Source organism: Trachinotus anak, unplaced genomic scaffold (assembly GCF_046630095.1).
Source record: "Trachinotus anak isolate AG129_WGS33_773 ecotype Australia unplaced genomic scaffold, CSIRO_AGI_Tana_v1 ptg000013l, whole genome shotgun sequence".
NCBI classification, from domain to species: domain Eukaryota; kingdom Metazoa; phylum Chordata; class Actinopteri; order Carangiformes; family Carangidae; genus Trachinotus; species Trachinotus anak.
The window spans coordinates 28,326,007-28,346,411 of NW_027273864.1; the positions used below are offsets into that span (position 1 = coordinate 28,326,007).

General features: G+C 36.9%; 4 protein-coding genes and 1 long non-coding RNA gene across 6 annotated transcripts in view; 1 reads left to right on the forward strand and 4 right to left on the reverse strand.

The window, feature by feature from the left end:
• Window positions 1–20,405, forward strand: part of LOC139630596 (uncharacterized) — a 71,715-nt gene that overhangs the window by 44,962 nt on the left and 6,348 nt on the right. For both annotated transcript variants that reach the window (XR_011693183.1, XR_011693182.1), the window contains one exon: window positions 19,620–19,736. This is a non-coding gene — a long non-coding RNA (uncharacterized lncRNA). The remainder of the gene's footprint in view (window positions 1–19,619; window positions 19,737–20,405) is intronic.
• Window positions 2,475–4,119, reverse strand: LOC139631109 (odorant receptor 131-2-like). Its single transcript, XM_071495075.1, has 2 exons — window positions 3,647–4,119; window positions 2,475–3,270 (listed from the first exon to the last, which is right to left on the reverse strand). The coding sequence occupies exons 1-2, from the start codon at window positions 3,872–3,874 to the stop codon at window positions 2,497–2,499; spliced, it is 1,002 nt and encodes a 333-aa protein (XP_071351176.1). The 5' UTR covers window positions 3,875–4,119; the 3' UTR covers window positions 2,475–2,496.
• On the reverse strand, window positions 4,582–10,078 carry LOC139630589 (odorant receptor 131-2-like). The gene is made up of 2 exons (XM_071494197.1): window positions 7,348–10,078; window positions 4,582–6,992 (listed from the first exon to the last, which is right to left on the reverse strand). The coding sequence occupies exons 1-2, from the start codon at window positions 7,495–7,497 to the stop codon at window positions 6,210–6,212; spliced, it is 933 nt and encodes a 310-aa protein (XP_071350298.1). The 5' UTR covers window positions 7,498–10,078; the 3' UTR covers window positions 4,582–6,209.
• LOC139630590 (odorant receptor 131-2-like) lies at window positions 10,091–14,041 on the reverse strand. Its single transcript, XM_071494198.1, has 2 exons — window positions 13,624–14,041; window positions 10,091–12,104 (listed from the first exon to the last, which is right to left on the reverse strand). The coding sequence occupies exons 1-2, from the start codon at window positions 13,771–13,773 to the stop codon at window positions 11,313–11,315; spliced, it is 942 nt and encodes a 313-aa protein (XP_071350299.1). The 5' UTR covers window positions 13,774–14,041; the 3' UTR covers window positions 10,091–11,312.
• LOC139630591 (odorant receptor 131-2-like) lies at window positions 14,051–17,362 on the reverse strand. Its single transcript, XM_071494199.1, has 2 exons — window positions 17,205–17,362; window positions 14,051–17,004 (listed from the first exon to the last, which is right to left on the reverse strand). Exons 1-2 carry the CDS (start codon window positions 17,352–17,354, stop codon window positions 16,237–16,239), a joined length of 918 nt encoding a protein of 305 aa, XP_071350300.1. The 5' UTR covers window positions 17,355–17,362; the 3' UTR covers window positions 14,051–16,236.

A 20,405-nucleotide genomic window follows, 5' to 3' on the forward strand; every position in this document is an offset into this window, starting at 1 on the left:
TGGAGCACTATATGCATACACAGTTCAACAGGATTGCAGCACTGTAAACAACATAATAAATACAATAATGCACTAATACAGTCTAATAACATCAAAAACCTCCCTACCTCAGATAGTTATCTTTAGTCTGCACTTTCACCAGCCATGAAATGAGTCTGAAGTTAGTCTCATGGCTTTATATTCAGGAGAGCAAAGCATGAGTCCTACATCATGTTGGAGATGATGTCATTGTGATATCTGCATCACTCTGAACAGAAACTCGTTGGGCAGTGTAAAAGGAGTCAGTTACATTTTTTAGTGGGTTTACCCACATTAAAAAGCTTGCTTACACCTGCTAACTTTGGTGTAAAAAGGGTATTAGAAGGCTGAGGAGCCCTGTCACTGTCTTCCGCCATGTTTTGACTGACATGAAACAAACCTGCATTGATGCCGTACAGTACCTAATGTGAGTTAAATTAACCACGGTGAAGGGTCACGGTTATTGTGATAATTAAAACTTAGTAGTAATACCACCGTTTGGTATTTCTGCCATGATTCAGTGTGAAAACAGGAACATTTCATCTATATGCGGCAGATCCACTGAACTAATCAGTTTTGGGCAGAAACTGGAGGACTGTTCACTAATTCATCTGCACCCAAAGTGTAAACATGACATCAGTCTGATATCTTCATTCAAATCTAATAACTTTAAAAGTTGAGAAACCATGAATAAATGAGTCGCCCATTCTGCTTTCGATAAACTCACCGCTGCTCACAACTGAGAATCCTGCAAGGAAGCCTCCTGTTGGCTGAGATGTGTGAGAAGCCGAGAGAACAGTACAGAGTAGATTCTCTGCTACAACAACGAAACTCCAGAGGTATGTGGCAGGGATTAATGGCTCCAAAGGCAAAACAATCACCATAGACTTCCACGTTAAAATGCCTATTTGACGAGGTACCATCCCATGAGCATACAGAAGGGCAAAGTTAGTGGTCCAAACCTAGCAGGCTAGCTCACAAACAAATCTCTTGAAGATATTAGTTCAAATCCAACAGCAGGTTTTTAAATTTCTATTTTTTTATTTTTATGTGGCACATAAAAGTAAATACAACTTTCCAGTACAACTCCGTAATAGTCAGTATAACACATTGATCTTTAGTGTGATGTGTATCTAAAAACATTCTTGAGGTTTAACAAATATGTTGAGTGTGTTTTCTTCCTTACTAATGAAAACTATTAATTATTTAATAATAATTATTATTAATAAATGAAAATCATGATACTTGATATCAATCAATGTGAAAAAAAATATTGTGATAAAGATTTTTGGCCTTATCACTCAGCCCTTACCAATGATTTTATACTGTTCCTCTGATCCACAGTTGGCAATAATTTGCCAAGAAATGTGACAATGCACCAACAAAAGCAGTGAAGATAACTACATAAAGAAACATAACCTTTTCTTTACAAGAAAACCCCACAAAACAGAGTTACAGTTTTCGTTTATATCTTAACAAATTAGTTGAAGGGCTCAAATGTTTTTTATTACGTATTTTAATATATTTCCATGTCTCTGTAAAGCTCTTTGAATTGCTTTGTTTCTGAATGGTGCTATTTAGATAAACTTGCCTTCTCTTGAAGGAAAAACAGCATTTATAGGAGTATGAGAATAGAGTTTAAGCCCTTAGAAATTTTTTCATCTAACAATCAGTACTATGCAGAAGACAAAGAGACAGTAGTACTGAAGTATCACTTGGGATTTGTTCATGTGCATGGCAAAGCTATTGAGGAACCCAGACTATGACTAACATGCTGCTGAAATGAGATGTTATCACTAAATTAAACACAGATTAAAAAGACTAAATTTTAATGTAACAATCATATCTCATTAATTAAAACATAAATGTAATTAATCCATATTAACTAAAAGTGATGTATGTTGTGATGATGAAATATTTTCATTGCAAAGAAAGCAGTGACCAGGAATTGGAAAATGAGGGTAATAGAAATGTCATTTTTCTCTCTTTATCTTTGAAACTTAATAGGGAAACTATTCCTGAGATAAAAATAATAATAGTGATAATAAGAATAAATAAAAAAGACACAGGGAGATTAGCTTTATGCTGGATCACTGCACAGGGCATGATGGATACTAAATCTATGGTAGACCGAATTCAAAATCTAATTTTAGCTGGGACTTCACTGGGATCACTGCATCGAATATGACAGGTTGTCACTAGTATGAGATGGGGACCATATCAACCTACACCAGTTACTTACTGACCTATATGTATACGTTATCATCTCATGAGGCTGGTGTCAAGCTGCAACAAGAGCTGTTTCATCAGACAATTAATACTGTGTAGTGATGAAACACTAGTTTTCTACTCATAGTGCTCTGTATGTGATTCTAGAGTTAACTATCTGCAGACTCTCTCCTTGATTGTGTGATTCAACCCCATGAAATGCTTGTATTCTGCAGCTGGGCTTAGCATTACTAATTGTTTTTATCAGTTTCATACACTTGGATGGTTGTTTGATGTACACAGGTACCTTTTGAAGTACTTCCTGAAATTCTTGTCTCGTAGCCCGTAGACAATAGGACTAACAAAGCGAGGGAGGATTTGGTTTAGAATATACATAACAAATGCTATGGAACTAACACCTTTTGGAAACAAGTATAGGAAAACTTGAATTAACATAGGTTGCACATAGACCATCATACACAGCAGCACCTGAAAACCATGAAGGATTATAGTGTTTCTTGCCTTTTTAGCATCTGTATCAGCAGCTTTGGCCACAAACAAAATTCTGAAGTAAGTGTAGAACAGAGTGAGCCAAACCACTACCAGAAACAGTATGTGGGATGTATCCCTCTTCTTTAGACTGATGGTGCTCCTGAACACAGAATCCCTGGAGCAGTATACCCTTGACCGTAGGAACTCCAGAGGTTCAGTGGTCAAAAGGATGAAGACATCCGGCAGGACAGAAAGTGAACTCATTGTCCAGATTATGCCAATCACAATATATGTTCTTTTGACTGTACATATGTAGTTATAGCGGAGGGGAATGCAGACAGCAATGTAGCACTCTGCTGCCATAACAGCTAGATTTAGAGGGGTGTTTTGTGTGGTGAAGATGGCCGGCAAGATGAAGAGGCAACAGACGGAGACATAGATGGTGTGGAAGGCGTAGGAGGAGATGAAGAGAGAAATGCTGGTTGTCAGCTGGATCATGTCGTTGAACACCAAGTGGATAAAAAGGATGTAGCGAGGGTTCATCTTGAAAATCTGTAGTGAACAGCAGAATCAGGGGTTAGATTAGCACATTGAGTCATCTATACAGACTCTATGCTTCCTCAATAAAAGACAAAAAAAGATGGCTGCACTTTAGTAATATTGCTCTCTCTCATTCAATAAGACAAGGTATTGAAGGTTAAAAGTGAATAATTACTCATCTTTTTGTTCACACCCAGACTGTCAGCTATATTGAATTCCAACATGCTTATATACTTTTAAACCAACTGTTTGGGATAAAGGGAGGAAAGAAATGAAAAAAAGGGAAAGGAGTCATGGTTTCACGTCATACACATTGCATACTAATATTCCTTCCTTTACTTGATTAACTAATTATCTTTTTCTCTTGTAGCGATACTATTTTACACACATGATGTTTGTTGAATGTGTGGACCATAGTAGCATTGATGTAGCTGATGGTGATGCCAAGGACAACAACGGCCACATTCTTGGCAATAGCCCCAACAAATGTGTCCCGGTATTTCAAAGCCATCGTTATATTACTGTCCCCAGGTGTGAAATTCATGTCAGCAGCCGATGAACTTGTTTCAAAAGAAAAGACAGACAACATATGATGATGAAATACTGCAAATATCATTTAGAAACAAACATCCTAATAACCATGCATACTTGCATATTGAGACTTTGCTTTCATGTCAACTCAATTTAGAGACAGGCGAAGCAAACAATTCAACACTGACCTCAATATGGATTCAGATCTGGAGACGAATCTGCCATAACAAGATTATGTTGTTGTAAGCAGAGGTTATTTATACAGTGGGTTCACACTTCTGACACACCTAAACTGTGTGTGTGTGTGTGCGTGCGTGTGTGTGTGTGTGTGTGTGTGTGTGTGTACTTGTACTTGCTACATAGTAAGGACCAAAAAAAGTATTTTACAGACTGAGGACATTTTGAGACACCTTCAAATCACATTTTGAGTGATTGTATGGTTCAACGGTTTAATCATCTTAATTTATTTTTTATTTTAAAGGAAGAAATTAAAATACCCTTACTTAAATACTTAAATATTTTGATTAACTTCGAAACGTTGTTCATCACCATCTAGTTATTTCTAACATTTTCGTTCCCTTCTTGGTCTGTAAGTGCCATTTTGAAATCCTGAATGTAATAATACCAGATATCTTTGATAAAAGAGATGATGATCAATTAGCTTCTTAAAGAGCGAGCAAAGACAAAGAATAAAAAATTCCTTCTCCTTTAGCTCTGTTTTTGATCTATACCAAGGCGTAGGAGAAGATGAAGAGAGAAATGCTGGTTGGTCGGTCATAAATAATATTTTTTTATCTATCAAAGAGAGAAAAGACTTTCAAAGATATTAAAGCGTAAGTAATTAGTAAAAATTAAACTTATTTACTATAATGTCATTAACAAATAAAAAAGAAGGAATTTATGTCATCACTCGATTTTGATGAACATTGTAGACGCTATTACTATATCATCTACAGGGAAGTGGCCAACACTGAATAATCACTAAATCTAACTCAACATTACTTGAATATGGATGTGATGACCCTGGGATAAATAGATTTCAGTTTGGAATTACACAAATGTGTGATGATAGTTGACAGAAATAACTTTCCCTTTTTTTGGAAAAGCCAAAGGAAAGTTTTTAAATAGTAGACTGACTTTACATGATGGATATTGATGATGCTGTAGATGATTGGACTGATGGATCATGGCAGGACCTGTACACTGTAGTCAGCCCAGGACTCCGTATATTTCTTCGGGAACAATTGCAGAGTCGAGGTGGCAGTGAGCCCACATTCATCATCATTCAACATCTACTTGGATTCTAGGATGATAATTGACTGATTTGAATTTGGTGGTCAAAGGTCAAAGGTCAAGATCACTGTAACCTCACAAAGCACATTTTTAGCCATAACTCATGAATACACTAATTATTACATAATTTAACTCAAAGGCTAAAATGAAGTGATTAAATTTTATATCCAAATGGTCAAAGGTCAACTTCACTGTGACATCATAATGTTCAGCAAAAACACTTTGGGCCATTATTCATCAGTGTAACTCAGGAAGGGCAGATTGTGACCATTTTTCCTTGGTTGGTTGGTGGAGGCATACAACCACAAGGTGGTAATTGTAGTGTCACTATATGATTACATCTTTTCACCTAAGTTGTACTGTTTTGCAAATGATTTGCATTGTATTTTCCATACCCTCACGGCCCATCATGGGGGCAGATTGGGAACCACTGGTTTACAGAATATGGAAATTCACTAAAGTGTAAGTTTGATAGATTGAGAATAAAAGCAGGCAATTAAAATTGTGAGAATGTGACCATATTTCTTGTAAATTGGCTGTTTGACAGAGGCAGGGTAATTCTAGTTAAGTTCTACAAAGAATGGATAAATCATACAAAATATAAAAAAAACAGTTTATTCAATTCATTCATGAATACCAAGGTTACTTTGAAAAGTCACTTCAAATAACCCAAAGTTTAGTTTGAACACAGTACAAAAACACTTGCAACATAATCTGCACTTGTGAACTTGAAAAATGTGACAGGTTAGGTACCTTGAATGTTCCTCTGATATGTTGAGTTGACTGTGTCATATGCTTTGTTTCATAAATAAGATCCATGTGCATCAGGCAACAATAGTATGTTATTCAGAATACTAGAATTTGGGATTTTTCATGTGATTGGTAAGAAAAAAAATGGACTACTTTGCATAAACTAAAACATGACCCATTTGAGATGCTATGATATTTTGACAAGACTTATAGTTTCTATAATTTTTCTCTTCTACAACAGTATTGAAAAATTTGAATAATTTATATGAATAATTTGACATACAGCTTCCGAATGCACATGCACTATGCATATTACATTTGAGTTTGTCTGAAATCCAGTAGTTGACAGAGGTTTTAGTTTTTTAATCTAATTATAGTCAATGAATGGTTGCTTTGGATATACTGACTTTACACAACAGATACCTTTTCAGATGCCTCCTGAAAGTATTGTCTCGGATTCCATATATGATTGGACTGATAGATCGTGGAAGAATCTGTACTATGATGTAGTAAGCAAAGAGGGAGTCTGTGTAATTCTTCGGGAACCATTGCTGCACAACACTTAATAACTGAGGGGCTGCATATGTTGCCATACAAAGCAGCAGCTGAAACCCATGGAGGAGGATTGTGTTTCTGGCTTTTTTAGCATCTTTGTTTGCAGCTTTTGCAGTGAACAGAATTCTGAAGTAAGTATAAAAGATAACCAGCCAGACTATAACTAGAAAGACTGCGTAACTGATGTCCCTTTTCTTGATAATGAGAGGATTTGGGAAGACAGTTTGCCTGAGGCAGAACACTTGGGAATGGAAGAAGTCCAGTGGTTCTGTGGCCAAGGTGATGAAGAGATCAGGAAGAGCAGACAACATGCTTGTCACCCAGATTAAACCAATCAGTATCAAAGTCCTCTTGACGGTGCAGATCTGCACGTGGCGAAGGGGGACGCAGATGGCGATGTAGCACTCCACCGCCATGCAAGCCAGGTTCAGTGGGGTGTTTTCAGTGGTGAACAGAGCAAGAAGGACGAAGATGCAACAGACAGAGACATTGAGTCTGTAGATGGTGTAGCTGATGACAAACAGGATGATGGTCAGAGTCACTTGCGTCATGTCGTTGATCACGAGATGAATGAAAAGGATATATCGAGGATTCGTGTAGAAGATCTGGAGGCGGAATCATAGTACATGCAAGGGGAGAAAAAGTTTGAAAAAAAGCAGGGAGATTCATGTTTGTGGTAACTTTTGACATCTGACCCATGGGCCTTTATTTATGCCTGGTCTTACTTAGTGTTTTCCTTATCTCAATTATGCCTGTATTGTGATCAGAGCTCAATAGAGTTCTGCAGAAATGAGTCCTCAAACCAGCACCTCCCTCATCCCGAGTTCTATGGAATTTTGAATGAGTTTTTGGCTAGATGGCTAAAATAAGGTGTGTGGTTAACACAAGCTCCAGACATTCTCCCAAGCATCTAAATAAATTCATTGTTATCGGCAGCATGTCATTAAAGGAATATCAGACCTGGTGTTTGCGGAAGGTGTGAATGAGGCCTACATTGATGTAGTTGATGGAAATCCCGAGAATCACAACAATCACATTCTTGGTCACAGCTTTAGAGAAGGAATCTGCGTACCGAACAGCCACTGTCATGTTGGCAGATGACTCATTCATCTCTTAAGAGCTGAAGTTAAGCCTTAAAGAAGAGAAAACATAATATTAGACATTAATATTAGATGTTTTTGCAGTTTTGCAGTTTTAAAGCCTGCCCTGTTGCCGAGCCTGACCCTCATTTCACTGGTTTGCTTACTGTTCAATGTACATTGCCATGTGACAAATAAAACTTTGAACTGCTGTTTTGTGACAGCATTGCTTATACCTGAAACATAAAATACAATAATATAATTCTGTATTATTAAAAAGAAAAATAGCATATCATAATATCGTATATCCTATTATTGGGGCTGCACTGTATCAAGATATTCAGTTTTGGATATTATCTATCATATACATTTATTAGAAGGATAAACCCCTAGAGATGAGCCATCTCGTCTGTGGGAGTCCTTAACACAAAATACAATACATAAAGCACAACAGCACAGTTACACTCACACATACACAAACATAAACTCTACCAGGCCTACCCCCTCCCACACCCACTGGTTCCTCTTATTTGCCAAGGAAAAAATAAATAAATGAATAAACCAGTAAATAAATGTACACATACCCATAAAAGGTAGACATAAATGTGCATGAATTTACGTGCACCAACACAATAGTAAAAAATTATTTCCTGACTTATTTGTTATTGCGTTCATATTTTATATATGCATATACAGGCATACACATGCACAGACATAGACACATACTCATACATAAATATATATACTCATATGTCCACATGTAAATATATGCATAAGCACATACACATAGATGGACTAGACATAAAAGCAGGAGCAGGTTGTTTGAAAATGAGCACAAAAAGATGCCTTAAAGACATGATAATAATACAAAATAAATGTATGCTATTGAGCTGAATATAGGTAACACTGATTATAAGACCATTTAACAAGACCTGTTGTAAGACAAAGGTTTTTAAAGTTAATAAACTGTTTGAAGAAAATGCAGCGGTCCCATATCACTAATCTGACATATTTATATTTATATATATTTATATAAATGTCTGATTCAAGTAAAACAATATCCAACAGAACAAAAATATATATGGCTGTAGAAATAAGTACATTTTCATTCTTGTTCATACCGGTGTGTTTGTTAAGGGTTTGCAGCCTTTTGAACCAGCTGAGCAAAAGTGTGTAAGGTTGAGTGCAAAGGTAACACTAACAGCTTGTTGTAAGTATTTTCACACTGAAGTTGCCTCTTTGCCTCGTTCAGTTGCATCTTCTCTGTTTATAACTAATTAAGAGTAATGAAAACTGTAGCAGAAGGTTTTACCTGGTGCATCATTTGGAAAGAGAGTGAAAGACACTGCTGACTATTGGCAGAAGTAAAGCAAGCTACAATGCACTGTGTGAACTAGCTACTGTAACGTGATAGAATCCATGTTTGCCCATGTTTGTTAGTAATTCAATGCTCACTGTACTGATTGATTGTTTCTGTTGTACTTTTGTGTTTTATACTAAGGTAAATGAGGCTGTATCACACATAAAAACTGTCTGGTCATAAATAATTCAAATTCAATCCATGTGGTGAAAGATTCTGCCGCAATAACACCTAAAGAGGTTAAAGTGTCTGTTCCTCATCTTCCTAATGTTCTAACCATTCACCATGACAACAGTAACAAAAGAAAGACTTACACCTGTAAATCTGAGGTTGTATCTTAAATATATTTTGTAATTGACTTGTAAGGTGCATCACTCCCACACAATGGTCACACTAAGTTAATGTGTGATCTTGCACATAGTTGGTCCATCCAGCTACTGATTTTTAAGGATGGTCTAGTATTTAATAACAAACTGTCCTGCGCTGTACACAGATAGATGTGAAAAAAGTAAGTTTACTTATTTAGTTTACTTCACAATCAAACAGATGAAAAACTTTGAAAATAGTCAAATTTCTGATATTGGTACTAATCATCCCTGGACATTGCAGAAGCTGTGTGGTGAGTTAAAATTTGTGAAGGTGAATTCTTCATTAGAGACACAAACTCAACCCAAGCAGATGACTGTCCTATCAATTTAAATGTAAAAATCAATATTTTAATCACTAGAACTGAAATAATTTAAACTCTTATGATTAAAATGTGATAATGGAAAAAAAGAGTATGATGTTGAAAGCGACCACGTTCTTGTAAACAGCATCTTCAGTGATTTAAAAAAATGTATATTTCTCTTGTACAGACTTTCTCCCTGTTTCACCCAACAGAGTCAGTGTTCTAGAAATGTGAATGAGAACTGAAAATATAAAAAGTTCTGCAACAGGAAAAATTCATCATATTTGACAGTCATTGAAAATAAAAATCACAAACAGGCCTGTGCATGCACAATCAATGTTTGTTGTCTTTGCATTTTATATAAACTCTATGATAATACAGAATCAGATGGAAAGGTAAAGATCTTAACTGATGAAAACATCAGTTTTTCAAGCTTCTTTGTTTAGATATGTATCTACAGTGGACAGTAACTGGTACTTACCCTCGTTAATGCATCTATATGAGGACACCAACATAACAGCTCCAGTAAATTTCTGACTTTATATAGGGTGAGTTAAACTCACATCCCAGGATTAAGGGGTGTGTGTTCAAACTCACTACAGCTGCAATAAAGTTTAGGTTGCATATTGTCTGCCAGTTTGAAAATTAATATCCATTCACCTTCATTATCATTGTGGCAGTGTTATCCTATTGATTTCAGTTCTCATTTTACTTTTTATTTTGTCAGTCATAATGCATTTTCAGGCATGAAAATGGAAATCGAATCAATAGCAAACAAATGGAAGATATTTTAGTTTGGTTAAATTACTTAATTTTAACATTGACAGCCCTGGGCTTCCATATTTTATGTTTTCTTTTCTTTTTTCACATGTACCAGCAGGATGACAGATGCAGAATACGGCTCGTTAAATACTTAGAGGGAAGTTTGGAGCAAATTTTAATCAAATGTTCAGAGAAATCAATTAGCGATTGTGTTTCCATCCACTGCTGTTATGTGGATATTAGGAGTTAGAGTTACAACAAGATAAACAGTTGGTGTTCAAACCTCAGACAACCAAAAATAATGTGGAAAACTGCTTCAGCTAATTAAAACTGGTTGATTGGTCTGTCCACAGATATTTTATAATATATCATATAAACTGTCAATAAGAAAAGCAGCAAAATCTCACATTTGAGAAACTAAAACCAGCAAATATTTAATAGATTTTCTTGAGAAGTGGCTGAAATGGTGAACTGATTATCATACTAGTTGCCGATTAATTTTTTTTCAACAGCCAATCTTGCAGCTCTAGACATTTCTATTTGCTTCATTTATTAATGTGAGTAATGTTCCAGTATCCTCATCATAGCTCAACACAGATCTGATATTTTCATCTCTGAACATGGAAGTGAGGAGTGACATTTAAAGTCATGTCAATGTTTATTCACAAAGTCACTAAGTTGCACTTTGTCATTTTTTTGTCAATACATAGACTTTTAGAATTTCCATTTATTTTTTTCATGCAAAAATTGAAAATGTGAATTTTAAATAAAATTTAAAATCATACACCTCAATGTTCAAGCAAGGTAAATGTGTTAATTATGGCTGTGCCACTGGCCAACACAAAAGTTTATATAAATCATCAGTCATCAGTCTGAAGTGACAGCCTGGGTAACATTTATGAGTTTGGATTAACACAAAAGTATAACATTGTATATTTTATGGATGTTATTTGGCTGAATAAACTCTTTGGAGTAAAGGAAAGCATAGGGCAAGCTGAAGGGACCAAACTGTTTCTGAAATCCTGTAGTTCACAGAGCTTTTAGCTTTTTTGACCTAAGGTAGGCCATGAATGGTTGCTTTGGACATACTGACTTTACACAACAGATACCTTTTCAGATGCCTCCTGAAAGTATTGTCTCGTATGCCATATATGATTGGACTGATAGATCGTGGAATAATTTGTACTATAATATAAGTAGCAAAGAGGGAGTCTGTGTAATTCTTAGGGAACCATTGCTGCAGAGCATCTTTCAACTGGGGGGTTGCATATGCTGCCATACAAAGCAGCAGCTGAAACCCATGGAGGAGGATTGTGTTTCTGGCTTTTTTAGCATCTTTGTTTGCAGCTTTTGCAGTGAAAAGAATTCTGAAGTAAGTGTAAAAGATAACCAGCCAGACTATAACTAGAAAGACTGCGTAACTGATGTCCCTTTTCTTGATAATGAGAGGATTTGGGAAGACAGTTTGCCTGAGGCAGAACACCCGGGAATGGAAGAAGTCCAGTGGTTCTGTGGCCAAGGTGATGAAGAGATCAGGAAGAGCAGACAACATGCTTGTCACCCAGATTAAACCAATCAGCATTAAAGTCCTCCTGACAGTGCAGATCTGCACGTGGCGAAGGGGGACGCAGATGGCGATGTAGCACTCCACCGCCATGCAAGCCAGGTTCAGTGGGGTGTTTTCAGTGGTGAACAGAGCAAGAAGGACGAAGGTGCAACAGAGGGAGACACTGAGTTTGTAGATGGTGTAGCTGATGACAAACAGGATGATGGTCAGAGTCACTTGGATCATGTCATTGACCACCAGGTGAATGAAAAGGATATACCTAGGATTTGTGTAGAAGATCTGAAGGGTGGGAAGACACACATGTGAGAAGGGAGACAGGCCATTACAAACCTTGGAATTCTGATGTCGGCACTTAAAGCTTGAAACAGAAACATATGCTCGATGGTTAAATGAAGGTTTCCAGCTGCTCAGCATTTATGTGATTTTCACAACAGCTACCTGATTTAGCTAACTTCTTAATACCTTGAACTAATTCAAATTGTAATTTGTACAGCTGTTACCATGTCAATATGAGGTTTCTTATATAATACGAGACATATCATAAGGGAAATAATTAGTTGACACCAAGACTGAGTATTTCACCTTGAACTGTACCAATGACAGTCATAAAAACAGACTCAGACAGCCAGGGATTCATTTCATATAACCTAAGGAACCAATCCTGTCAACTTGTGGAGACAGGGGTCGGGGCTAAATACACCTAAAACCTTATCAGTACAAAGAGCAAGAGTTAGCATTATCTCAACCACTAACACTGTGTCAGCCACTGCTAGTTTGCAGTCTAACAAACATTATAAACAAATAAAAGATGCTAACCAATCTGATATGGCTGCTAGATGCTGATTTTGGTCTCAACAGACTCCTCATCTGAATCTGGGTCTGACTAAGGCTCAAATATGTGGCTGAGTCTCTCTGATGTTTCCTCTGCATACTATCTGGATAAGCAATCCTCTCTTACAGGTCACCAAAACCAGAAAGCGAGGGTTTGCATTAGCACAGGCACTAACGCTGTGTCAGCTACTGCCACTTACAAGCTAACAAACAACATAACCAATTAACTACACTTACTGTTCTAATACATCTTCTAATTGCTGATTTTAGTGCAGAGAGTAACCATCTTGATACTCTCCGCTCTTTCACCTGTCAACCTGGCACCCGGGGGCATGATATGGCAGGTGCGACAACTTAAATGTGAAAAAATTGTTTCCATTTCAATTTTGTGAAATATTGCTTTGCCAGAAATTTTAATGTATTAGGCTAATTGGGCTTAACAATTACACACTAAACATGCCACATGCAGACAGCATTCACTTTAGCTTGTTCCAAAAAAATTGCTTTTATCCTAACAAGCACTACTGACATAACATATCACTTCTCTGCAAGTTTATGCTTCTTGAACAGGGATTTTGATGATTATCTTTTTATCTTTTGGCTTTTTACTCACAAAGGTTTTATTTCACTTACAGTTGCAAGTATAGTATATCGTCAGTTTGAGTGAATCATTGTTAATCTCAGTTAAGACTGGGGGCATCATCTTCATATCAGTTGCTACAGTAGCTACCTAGAATGAAAAATAGTCCATTCTAAAGCGTTTTCCTCTATTTTCTGTTATCACAGCTTCCTAGCTGACTGACACCAAAAATTACATGATGGATACATCACTTGCTCTTGATTAGTTGGGACAAAACCAAACAAATACCCCCACGTGTCCCATGCAGCAAGAAATCAGCCGAAGTGATCGCTGAACCTCCTGCTGCTGATAATTTAGTCATTATTACATCTCAATGGGATATCAGACCTGGTGTTTGCAGAAGGTGTGAATGAGGCCTATATTGATGTAGTTGATGGAGATGCTGAGAACCACAACAATCACATTCTTGGTCACAGCTTTAGTGAAGGAGTCTCGATACTGTAAAACCACAGTCTCATTCGCAGATGACGCGTTCATCTCCTGAAGCCTGAAAAGGACGATAAAAAAGAGAGAAATATTCTTTATTTATGAATACATGTTTTCAGTGATTATTGACTACAACAAATTATATTTTTAAGACAACACTCATTTTTAAACCTTTTTAAACCTGTTTGTGGATGTCTTCCTGAAGTTCAGAAACACTTTGACCGGCAGAGGGTAGAGAATGTAAATCTGACCATGTTACAAGTTCCTAGGCCAACAATTTGCTACATATCATAGTTCAGACTTGTGTTCCTCTGAATTAGGTACAGCACAGTCCATTACAGACTTCCTCCTCACATCATCCTAACCACACATTGTTAACGGAATAAGATATTACACAGTCAGAAGCTTGATCCATGAGGCAAAGTTTTGCAGACTTAACGCTATGTTGTTTCTAAACTTATTTTCCTACGCACATTACAACATGCTTTATGCCACTTTCTCCTATCATGAATATGTCCACTTTTATTCTAGCACTTAAAACAAGTATAATAGCAAATATCAACATAACCTTAGCATAGTTCACATGTAATATAAACAATTCAACAAATACAAATCTGTGCCTAAAAGGCCCTTACAACTGATGTTTTAGATAAGACATCAAATTAAAAGAAAAGTAAAATAAATCCAGTATTGTGCATTTGTGTCAGAGGACATGAAGGGAGGACAACATCAATATGCATAATTAACTTTTTACATGATATTTTTATTAGCAATATAATTAAATTAGTGATGCTAAAACACACATTGGATTGAATATTCATTGGGGATTTGAATACTGATGTAACAGAAAAAAATAATATATTTGAATATTTAGTGACAACTTTACAATAAATTAAAATCTATGACAATAATGACATTTTAAAATGTAGTTGTTTAGTTGTTGCAGTAGTGGTTGTAGCCACATATACTAAACATGATAACCAGTAGCTTACTCAATCAATATCAAAGTGTTTCAGCATTAACCAGTGGATTAAACAACTTAGATCAACATATTTATCAACAGTAAGGTCACTCAGTGACAACATGTGAAAGAAGGAGTCACCTCAGCCGGAGGATCAGACACATTTACAATCGTAAAATTAAGTGGAGTCAGACTGTAGTTCAAAGCTGCCATGTACAGCAGGTGCTACTTACCTTAGTTACTGCATTTAGACCAGAACACCAAAAATGTGGCTCCAGAAATTCTCAGACTTTATATTTTGCCTGGTGGCAAATCCCATGATTCCCTGGGTGTGGATACAAAAAATGTAGGCGTTTAGGTGGTAGGTGCATACATGTGGGCAGTAAGTGTGTGTGTGTGTGTGTATGTGTGTGTGTGTGTGTGTGTGTGTGTGTGTGTGTGTGCTTGTGTGCGTCAATTTAGTTTTGTTTACTTTTTTGCTGTTTTTGAGCACAAATAAAAAAGTCACAGTTCTGTTGGTTCTGTTCATGAAGCAAAAGTTTTTCAGCTTTAACATGTTCATACACAGCTGGCGAAGTTTTGTGAGTTAATTGTAATGTGCAATATGAAAAGGTTAATTCAATTAATCTTGAGTTGCAGCTTCAATTTAAATTGTTCATGTGTTTGCGACAGTTCTGTAAAAAAAAAAGGCCCCACAGTTCGGCTGTGCAGCAGGTTACTATAACCCATATTTATGTTTTGTTGCTAGGCGACATGGTCGTGGTAATTATGACAGGAGCAAAGGGAAAAGTGTGGTGCTGTAGTTTATGAGCGAAAGACTCCACGTCAGGAGGAGGTTGGGGTGGATGGATGGGTCAACAAAACACAGGAAAATGACAAAGGACAATGGTGCTTGATTCCCGTGTGGGAGTAGCAGTTTATGTTGTCTCTATTATCCATGACCGTTCGACAAAGTTAACTACGTTGTTATTGTAACCATGACAACAAAGATTGTCTAATGTTGAGGAAGTACTTATTTGAACCCAAATCACCATCTTTTCCTAACCCAAGCCATGTCTGTTATTATAGTAAGCATGGCAACAAAGGTAGCTTTTGGTACTGTACACTGGTTCAGTGTGTTTATTATTGTAACCATGACAACCAAGGTCTGGTATGCCTGGGTTGCATGGGTCATATCAGAGGGTTAAAATAAAAATGACCTATATGGTTGTTGAAGTTGGAAGAGTTGTTTAGTTTGGAACTTATTTCTAATTTCACTCACCAGTTTTAAAAAGGTTCTTTGAAGGTGGGAGGAAAAACATAAAATGTCAGCAGCAAAAATGATCATATCACACAAGTGAAAAATCCACAACAAACAAGCCCGTGTAAGGAAAATTATGACTTGAATCAGAATCTTGGGTATTCAATGTTTGATACCTAACACATCATTAGTTAAACTTTTTCTAGTAACTTCATATGCAAAACAAAAATGAACAAATTCAGCCTCAGTAACTCAAACATTTGTTTCCATCTGAACAGAGGAAAAGTTTTTAGGATCCTCCATGAAATGATGCTTACTGTGAGCTCGCTGTACACAACAGATACCTTTTCAGATGCCTCCTGAAAGTTTTGTCTCGTATACCATATATGATTGGACTGATGGATCGTGGAAGAATCTGTACTATAATATAAGTAGCAAAGAGGGAGTCTGTGTAATTCTTAGGGAACCATTGCTGCAGAGCATGTTTTAACAGGGGTTCTGCATATGTTGCCATACAGAGCAGCACCTGAAACCCATGGAGTAGGATTGTGTTTCTGGCTTTTTTAGCATCTTTGCTTGCAGCTTTTGCAGTAAACAAGATCTTGAAGTAAGTATAAAAGATAACAAACCAAACTATAACAAGATAGATGATATAAGTGGTGTCCCTCTTCTTGATAATGTGGGGATTTGGGAAGACAGTTTCCCTGAGGCAGAACACCCGGGAATGGAAGAAGTCCAGTGGTTCTGTGGCCAAGGTGATGAAGAGATCAGGAAGAACAGACAACATGCTTGTCACCCAGATTAAACCAATCAGCATTAAAGTCCTCCTGACAGTGCAGATCTGCACGTGGCGAAGGGGGACGCAGATGGCGATGTAGCACTCCACCGCCATGCAAGCCAGGTTCAGTGGGGTGTTTTCAGTGGTGAACAGAGCAAGAAGGATGAAGGTGCAACAGAGGGAGACACTGAGTTTGTAGATGGTGTAGCTGATGATGAACAGCATGACAGTCAGCGTCACTTGGATCATGTCATTGACCACCAGGTGAAAAAACAGTATGTACCGAGGATTCATGTAGAAGATCTGGAGGAAATAAAATGTCTTCTTAAATACATTTCTGTGAAGTAAATATAAGTGACATCTGACTCTGGTCCCCAACATTAAAGGACTTAGACTGGGGTCAAGACTTGATCAGGATATCACTTATAAAAATATTTATTTCTAGCATATTTCTTTCATAAAGGTTTTAGTAGTGTGTGCATATAATGAAAGGAATGGAGTACCTGGTGTTTGCGAAAGGTGCAAATGAGGCCTGCATTGATGTAGTTGATGGAGATGCTGAGAACCACAACAATCACATTCTTGGTCACAGCTTTAGTGAAGGAGTCTCGATACTCTATAACCACAGTCACATTGGCAGAGGAGACGTTCATCTCTTGAAGGCTGAAGATCCAACAAATGAGAAAACATGATAGTAAATATTGAGAATAATCATAGAACCCAAAGACTTGTGTTGTTGAGTCATAAGACAATCCACTATTCTGCAATGAATGCAGTTCTTAAGTTTAAGATCAGAAATTCCCAGAAAAAAAGAGCAATATTATAATAAAAAAAACAAAACAAAACAAAAAAAACTTGATCGTTAACCTGAGGAAAAAAGATTTGATTAGACGCCAGGAGTAACAGGACATGTGCTGTACATTAAAAAATATTAGTTGTTAAAATATTAAAATATTAAAGTCTAATGTAATAGAATTCAAGCTTCCCAACTCTTAAATGATTATGGCATCCCAAAGAATGACTTCACATTGCATCTTGAGAGCCCCAACAGTGAGTCAGAGATATACACTATATAAATGACATGACAATTTCCACAATTTCTATTTGTACTATTCATAATAAAAAGAATACATTTTCAAATTCAACAATAGCCGCAATATTTTTAAAACCAAATTACTTGAAGAAATGTTTTAAGTTGGAGTGAATATAATCTTGCAGTTGTTCAAAAAGAATGAGTTGTACTCATTTCATCATTTTAACTGTATGTTGTCCTTTCCACTGTCTCATAAAAAACAACAATAACAAACCAAGTAATGAATAATTATGGCACACATATATGCATTTTCTGAGAAATTAACCATTTGATCAAATAAATTCAACATTCGGTGTCCTTTAAATAGTATCTGCATCAGTGTTAATGTTTGCTTTCAATCATGTCTGAAGCATTAGTGTCTGTTTTTGTCAAATTGTTTGTATTTGAGGTTTTGACCAAACTTGTAACTTCTCATTGCTTCTGCGTCCAGCAGACTCAGAATAGAGCTGTTGGAATCTGTATGAGATGGAATTTAAAGAATAAAATGTCCTGCAAATAAAAAGGAAAGAATTACATTATATACCACAAACAGGCCTGTTTGTAATGCAACAGTAATGCTGTTGTTATTACTGTGTGCAAACACTGACAATAGACAACCAGCAAACGTTGTGTACAGTGCAGTTCAGAGCTGTCAGAGGTGCATGAATAAACTGTAGAAAAGGTTATGGCATTATTGTTTCAATACTAATTTTATTTCTATTTTGACATGTTTGAAGCCATACGACTACACAGTGCTTACCTGTGCTTACCTGAGTCAAAGTGCTTACATCACCACACCAACATTGTTGCTGCAGGAAGTCTCAGACTTTATGTGGTTTGGTTGGAAATCATCCAAGGATTTGGGGGTTTGCATATGCATGTTTAGATAGTGTGTGTGTGTGTGTGTGTGTGTGTGTGTGTGTGTGTGTGTGTGTGTGTGTGTGTGTGTGTGTGTGTGTGTGTGTGTGTGCCAACTATCCAACTATCGGATGGACCCTGTCAGAACTTGACATAGACATAAAGACTCAGAATTAATTGTAAAAACTTTGATGATCATCTGACTTTTTGTTTGGTGCCATCATCAGCAATAGCACCAAACACCAAAGCCTGATCTCACGAACTCACCCTAACCCTCCTTAATGCACCAGTGGTCAAAACTGTCAACATGGGTGGATGGTATAAATTTGTTGAGGTTGCCAAATTTGAACACCACAGGTGAACCCTACGCTGATTCACTTGAATCTTCATGATGAATCAAATCTGTGTGAAAAACGTCCTTGCCCCATAGATCCTCATCAACAATACCAGTGTTTTTGGGATTGTGGTTTTTGTGTATGTTCTGCATGGATGTTAAAATACTGATATTGGTAAACAAAAGATTCTGTATTGGTCAAAACAGAATTGTACTGTAACTGATCAAATCCAAACAAACTCTAATGTGATTTTGGTTGATTTTTTTTTTTGGTTGGTTTTTTTCATGTTTACCATGCGAGTGTTCCTTTTACAGTGGTTAACAGGATACAATGGACAAATAAATATCTCCCACAAATGATCACAACTGGACCTTGTAATGTTAGAGGGAAAGGAAGAATAGCTCTGTTTGTTAAAATATTTTATTATGAAGAGGTCAAAACTCCAGCAGCATGTTATTGTAGCCCTGAGGGCCTTAGAAGTGTGAAGAAATCTCCACTCCACGCTGAATATTTGGTTATGACATCACTGCTTTTTTCACTTGAGTTGCAGAAATTGTGTTCTCCAGTTTAGCACCTCAGCCCCACACTCCTCACGATATTGCACTTGCTTGAGTAAACTTACTGTCATCAGGACTTTGTTGCACTTTCCACAGGAAGGACCTCTGGGACCTCCTGACATTTTCAGTAACCCTTGGTGTATTCAGGAAGTGAGTCATGCTGCAGGACACAGAGCAAGAAACCATCTCATCCGCCCTCATTAGGCCCTAACGGTAAAGGTCACACACTAGGGTAGCTTGTTATGTAGGATTTAACATACAGCACACATACACACGCGCACACACACACACACACACTCACACTATCAAAGGGATTTATTAGATATGTCTTCTGAGAGAGTTTCTCATCATTGTCATTAAAGAATCTTCAATTACAAGGAGCAAGTCTCAACTCTACTAACTGTGATATTTAAGATGATTATTTACTCAAAATGTTTTTTTTAGTTAATTAAAAACAAGTTGCCTCATCGTCAGTAAACAGCTGATTAAGTTCACTGACATTAACAAGGTTGTTTGAAAACAAGAGTATTCACCATGGACGTGCCCTTTGGTCATATCAGCTGTTTATCCACCAGGGCAATATTGTTTCAAACCTTGTGTGACTTGTTTGCTCTTTTATAAACTTTTACTACAAAACAAATTAACACAAACTTTGGAGCGATTCAGAGTCTGGTTGTGATGATAAAAAGTTTTCCTTTAAGTTGTTGCATCATTTTACACTTAACAAGAAAAAGTTTGTGTCTCAGAATCATTTTCAGCTATTTTAATTCCCTGGTTTAATCCTCAATCTATCAAACTTACTCTTGAAAGAATTTCCATACTCTGTAAACCAGTGGTTCCCAACTAGCCCAATGGCGGCTGCAAGGGTATTGCAAGTGGGCT

Excerpts from the sequence above, each read along its gene's own strand:
- LOC139631109 (XM_071495075.1), bottom strand. The coding sequence starts at position 3,874 with ATGATATTTGCAGTATTTCATCATCATATGTTGTCTGTCTTTTCTTTT. Across the intron at positions 3,271-3,646 it reads ACACATTCAACAAACATCAT|ATTTTCAAGATGAACCCTCG; the intron begins GTGTGTAAAATA and ends TGTTCACTACAG.
- LOC139630589 (XM_071494197.1), bottom strand. The coding sequence starts at position 7,497 with ATGAATGAGTCATCTGCCAACATGACAGTGGCTGTTCGGTACGCAGAT. Across the intron at positions 6,993-7,347 it reads ACACCTTCCGCAAACACCAG|ATCTTCTACACGAATCCTCG; the intron begins GTCTGATATTCC and ends TTCCGCCTCCAG.
- LOC139630590 (XM_071494198.1), bottom strand. The coding sequence starts at position 13,773 with ATGAACGCGTCATCTGCGAATGAGACTGTGGTTTTACAGTATCGAGAC. Across the intron at positions 12,105-13,623 it reads ACACCTTCTGCAAACACCAG|ATCTTCTACACAAATCCTAG; the intron begins GTCTGATATCCC and ends CCCACCCTTCAG.
- LOC139630591 (XM_071494199.1), bottom strand. The coding sequence starts at position 17,354 with ATGAACGTCTCCTCTGCCAATGTGACTGTGGTTATAGAGTATCGAGAC. Across the intron at positions 17,005-17,204 it reads GCACCTTTCGCAAACACCAG|ATCTTCTACATGAATCCTCG; the intron begins GTACTCCATTCC and ends TATTTCCTCCAG.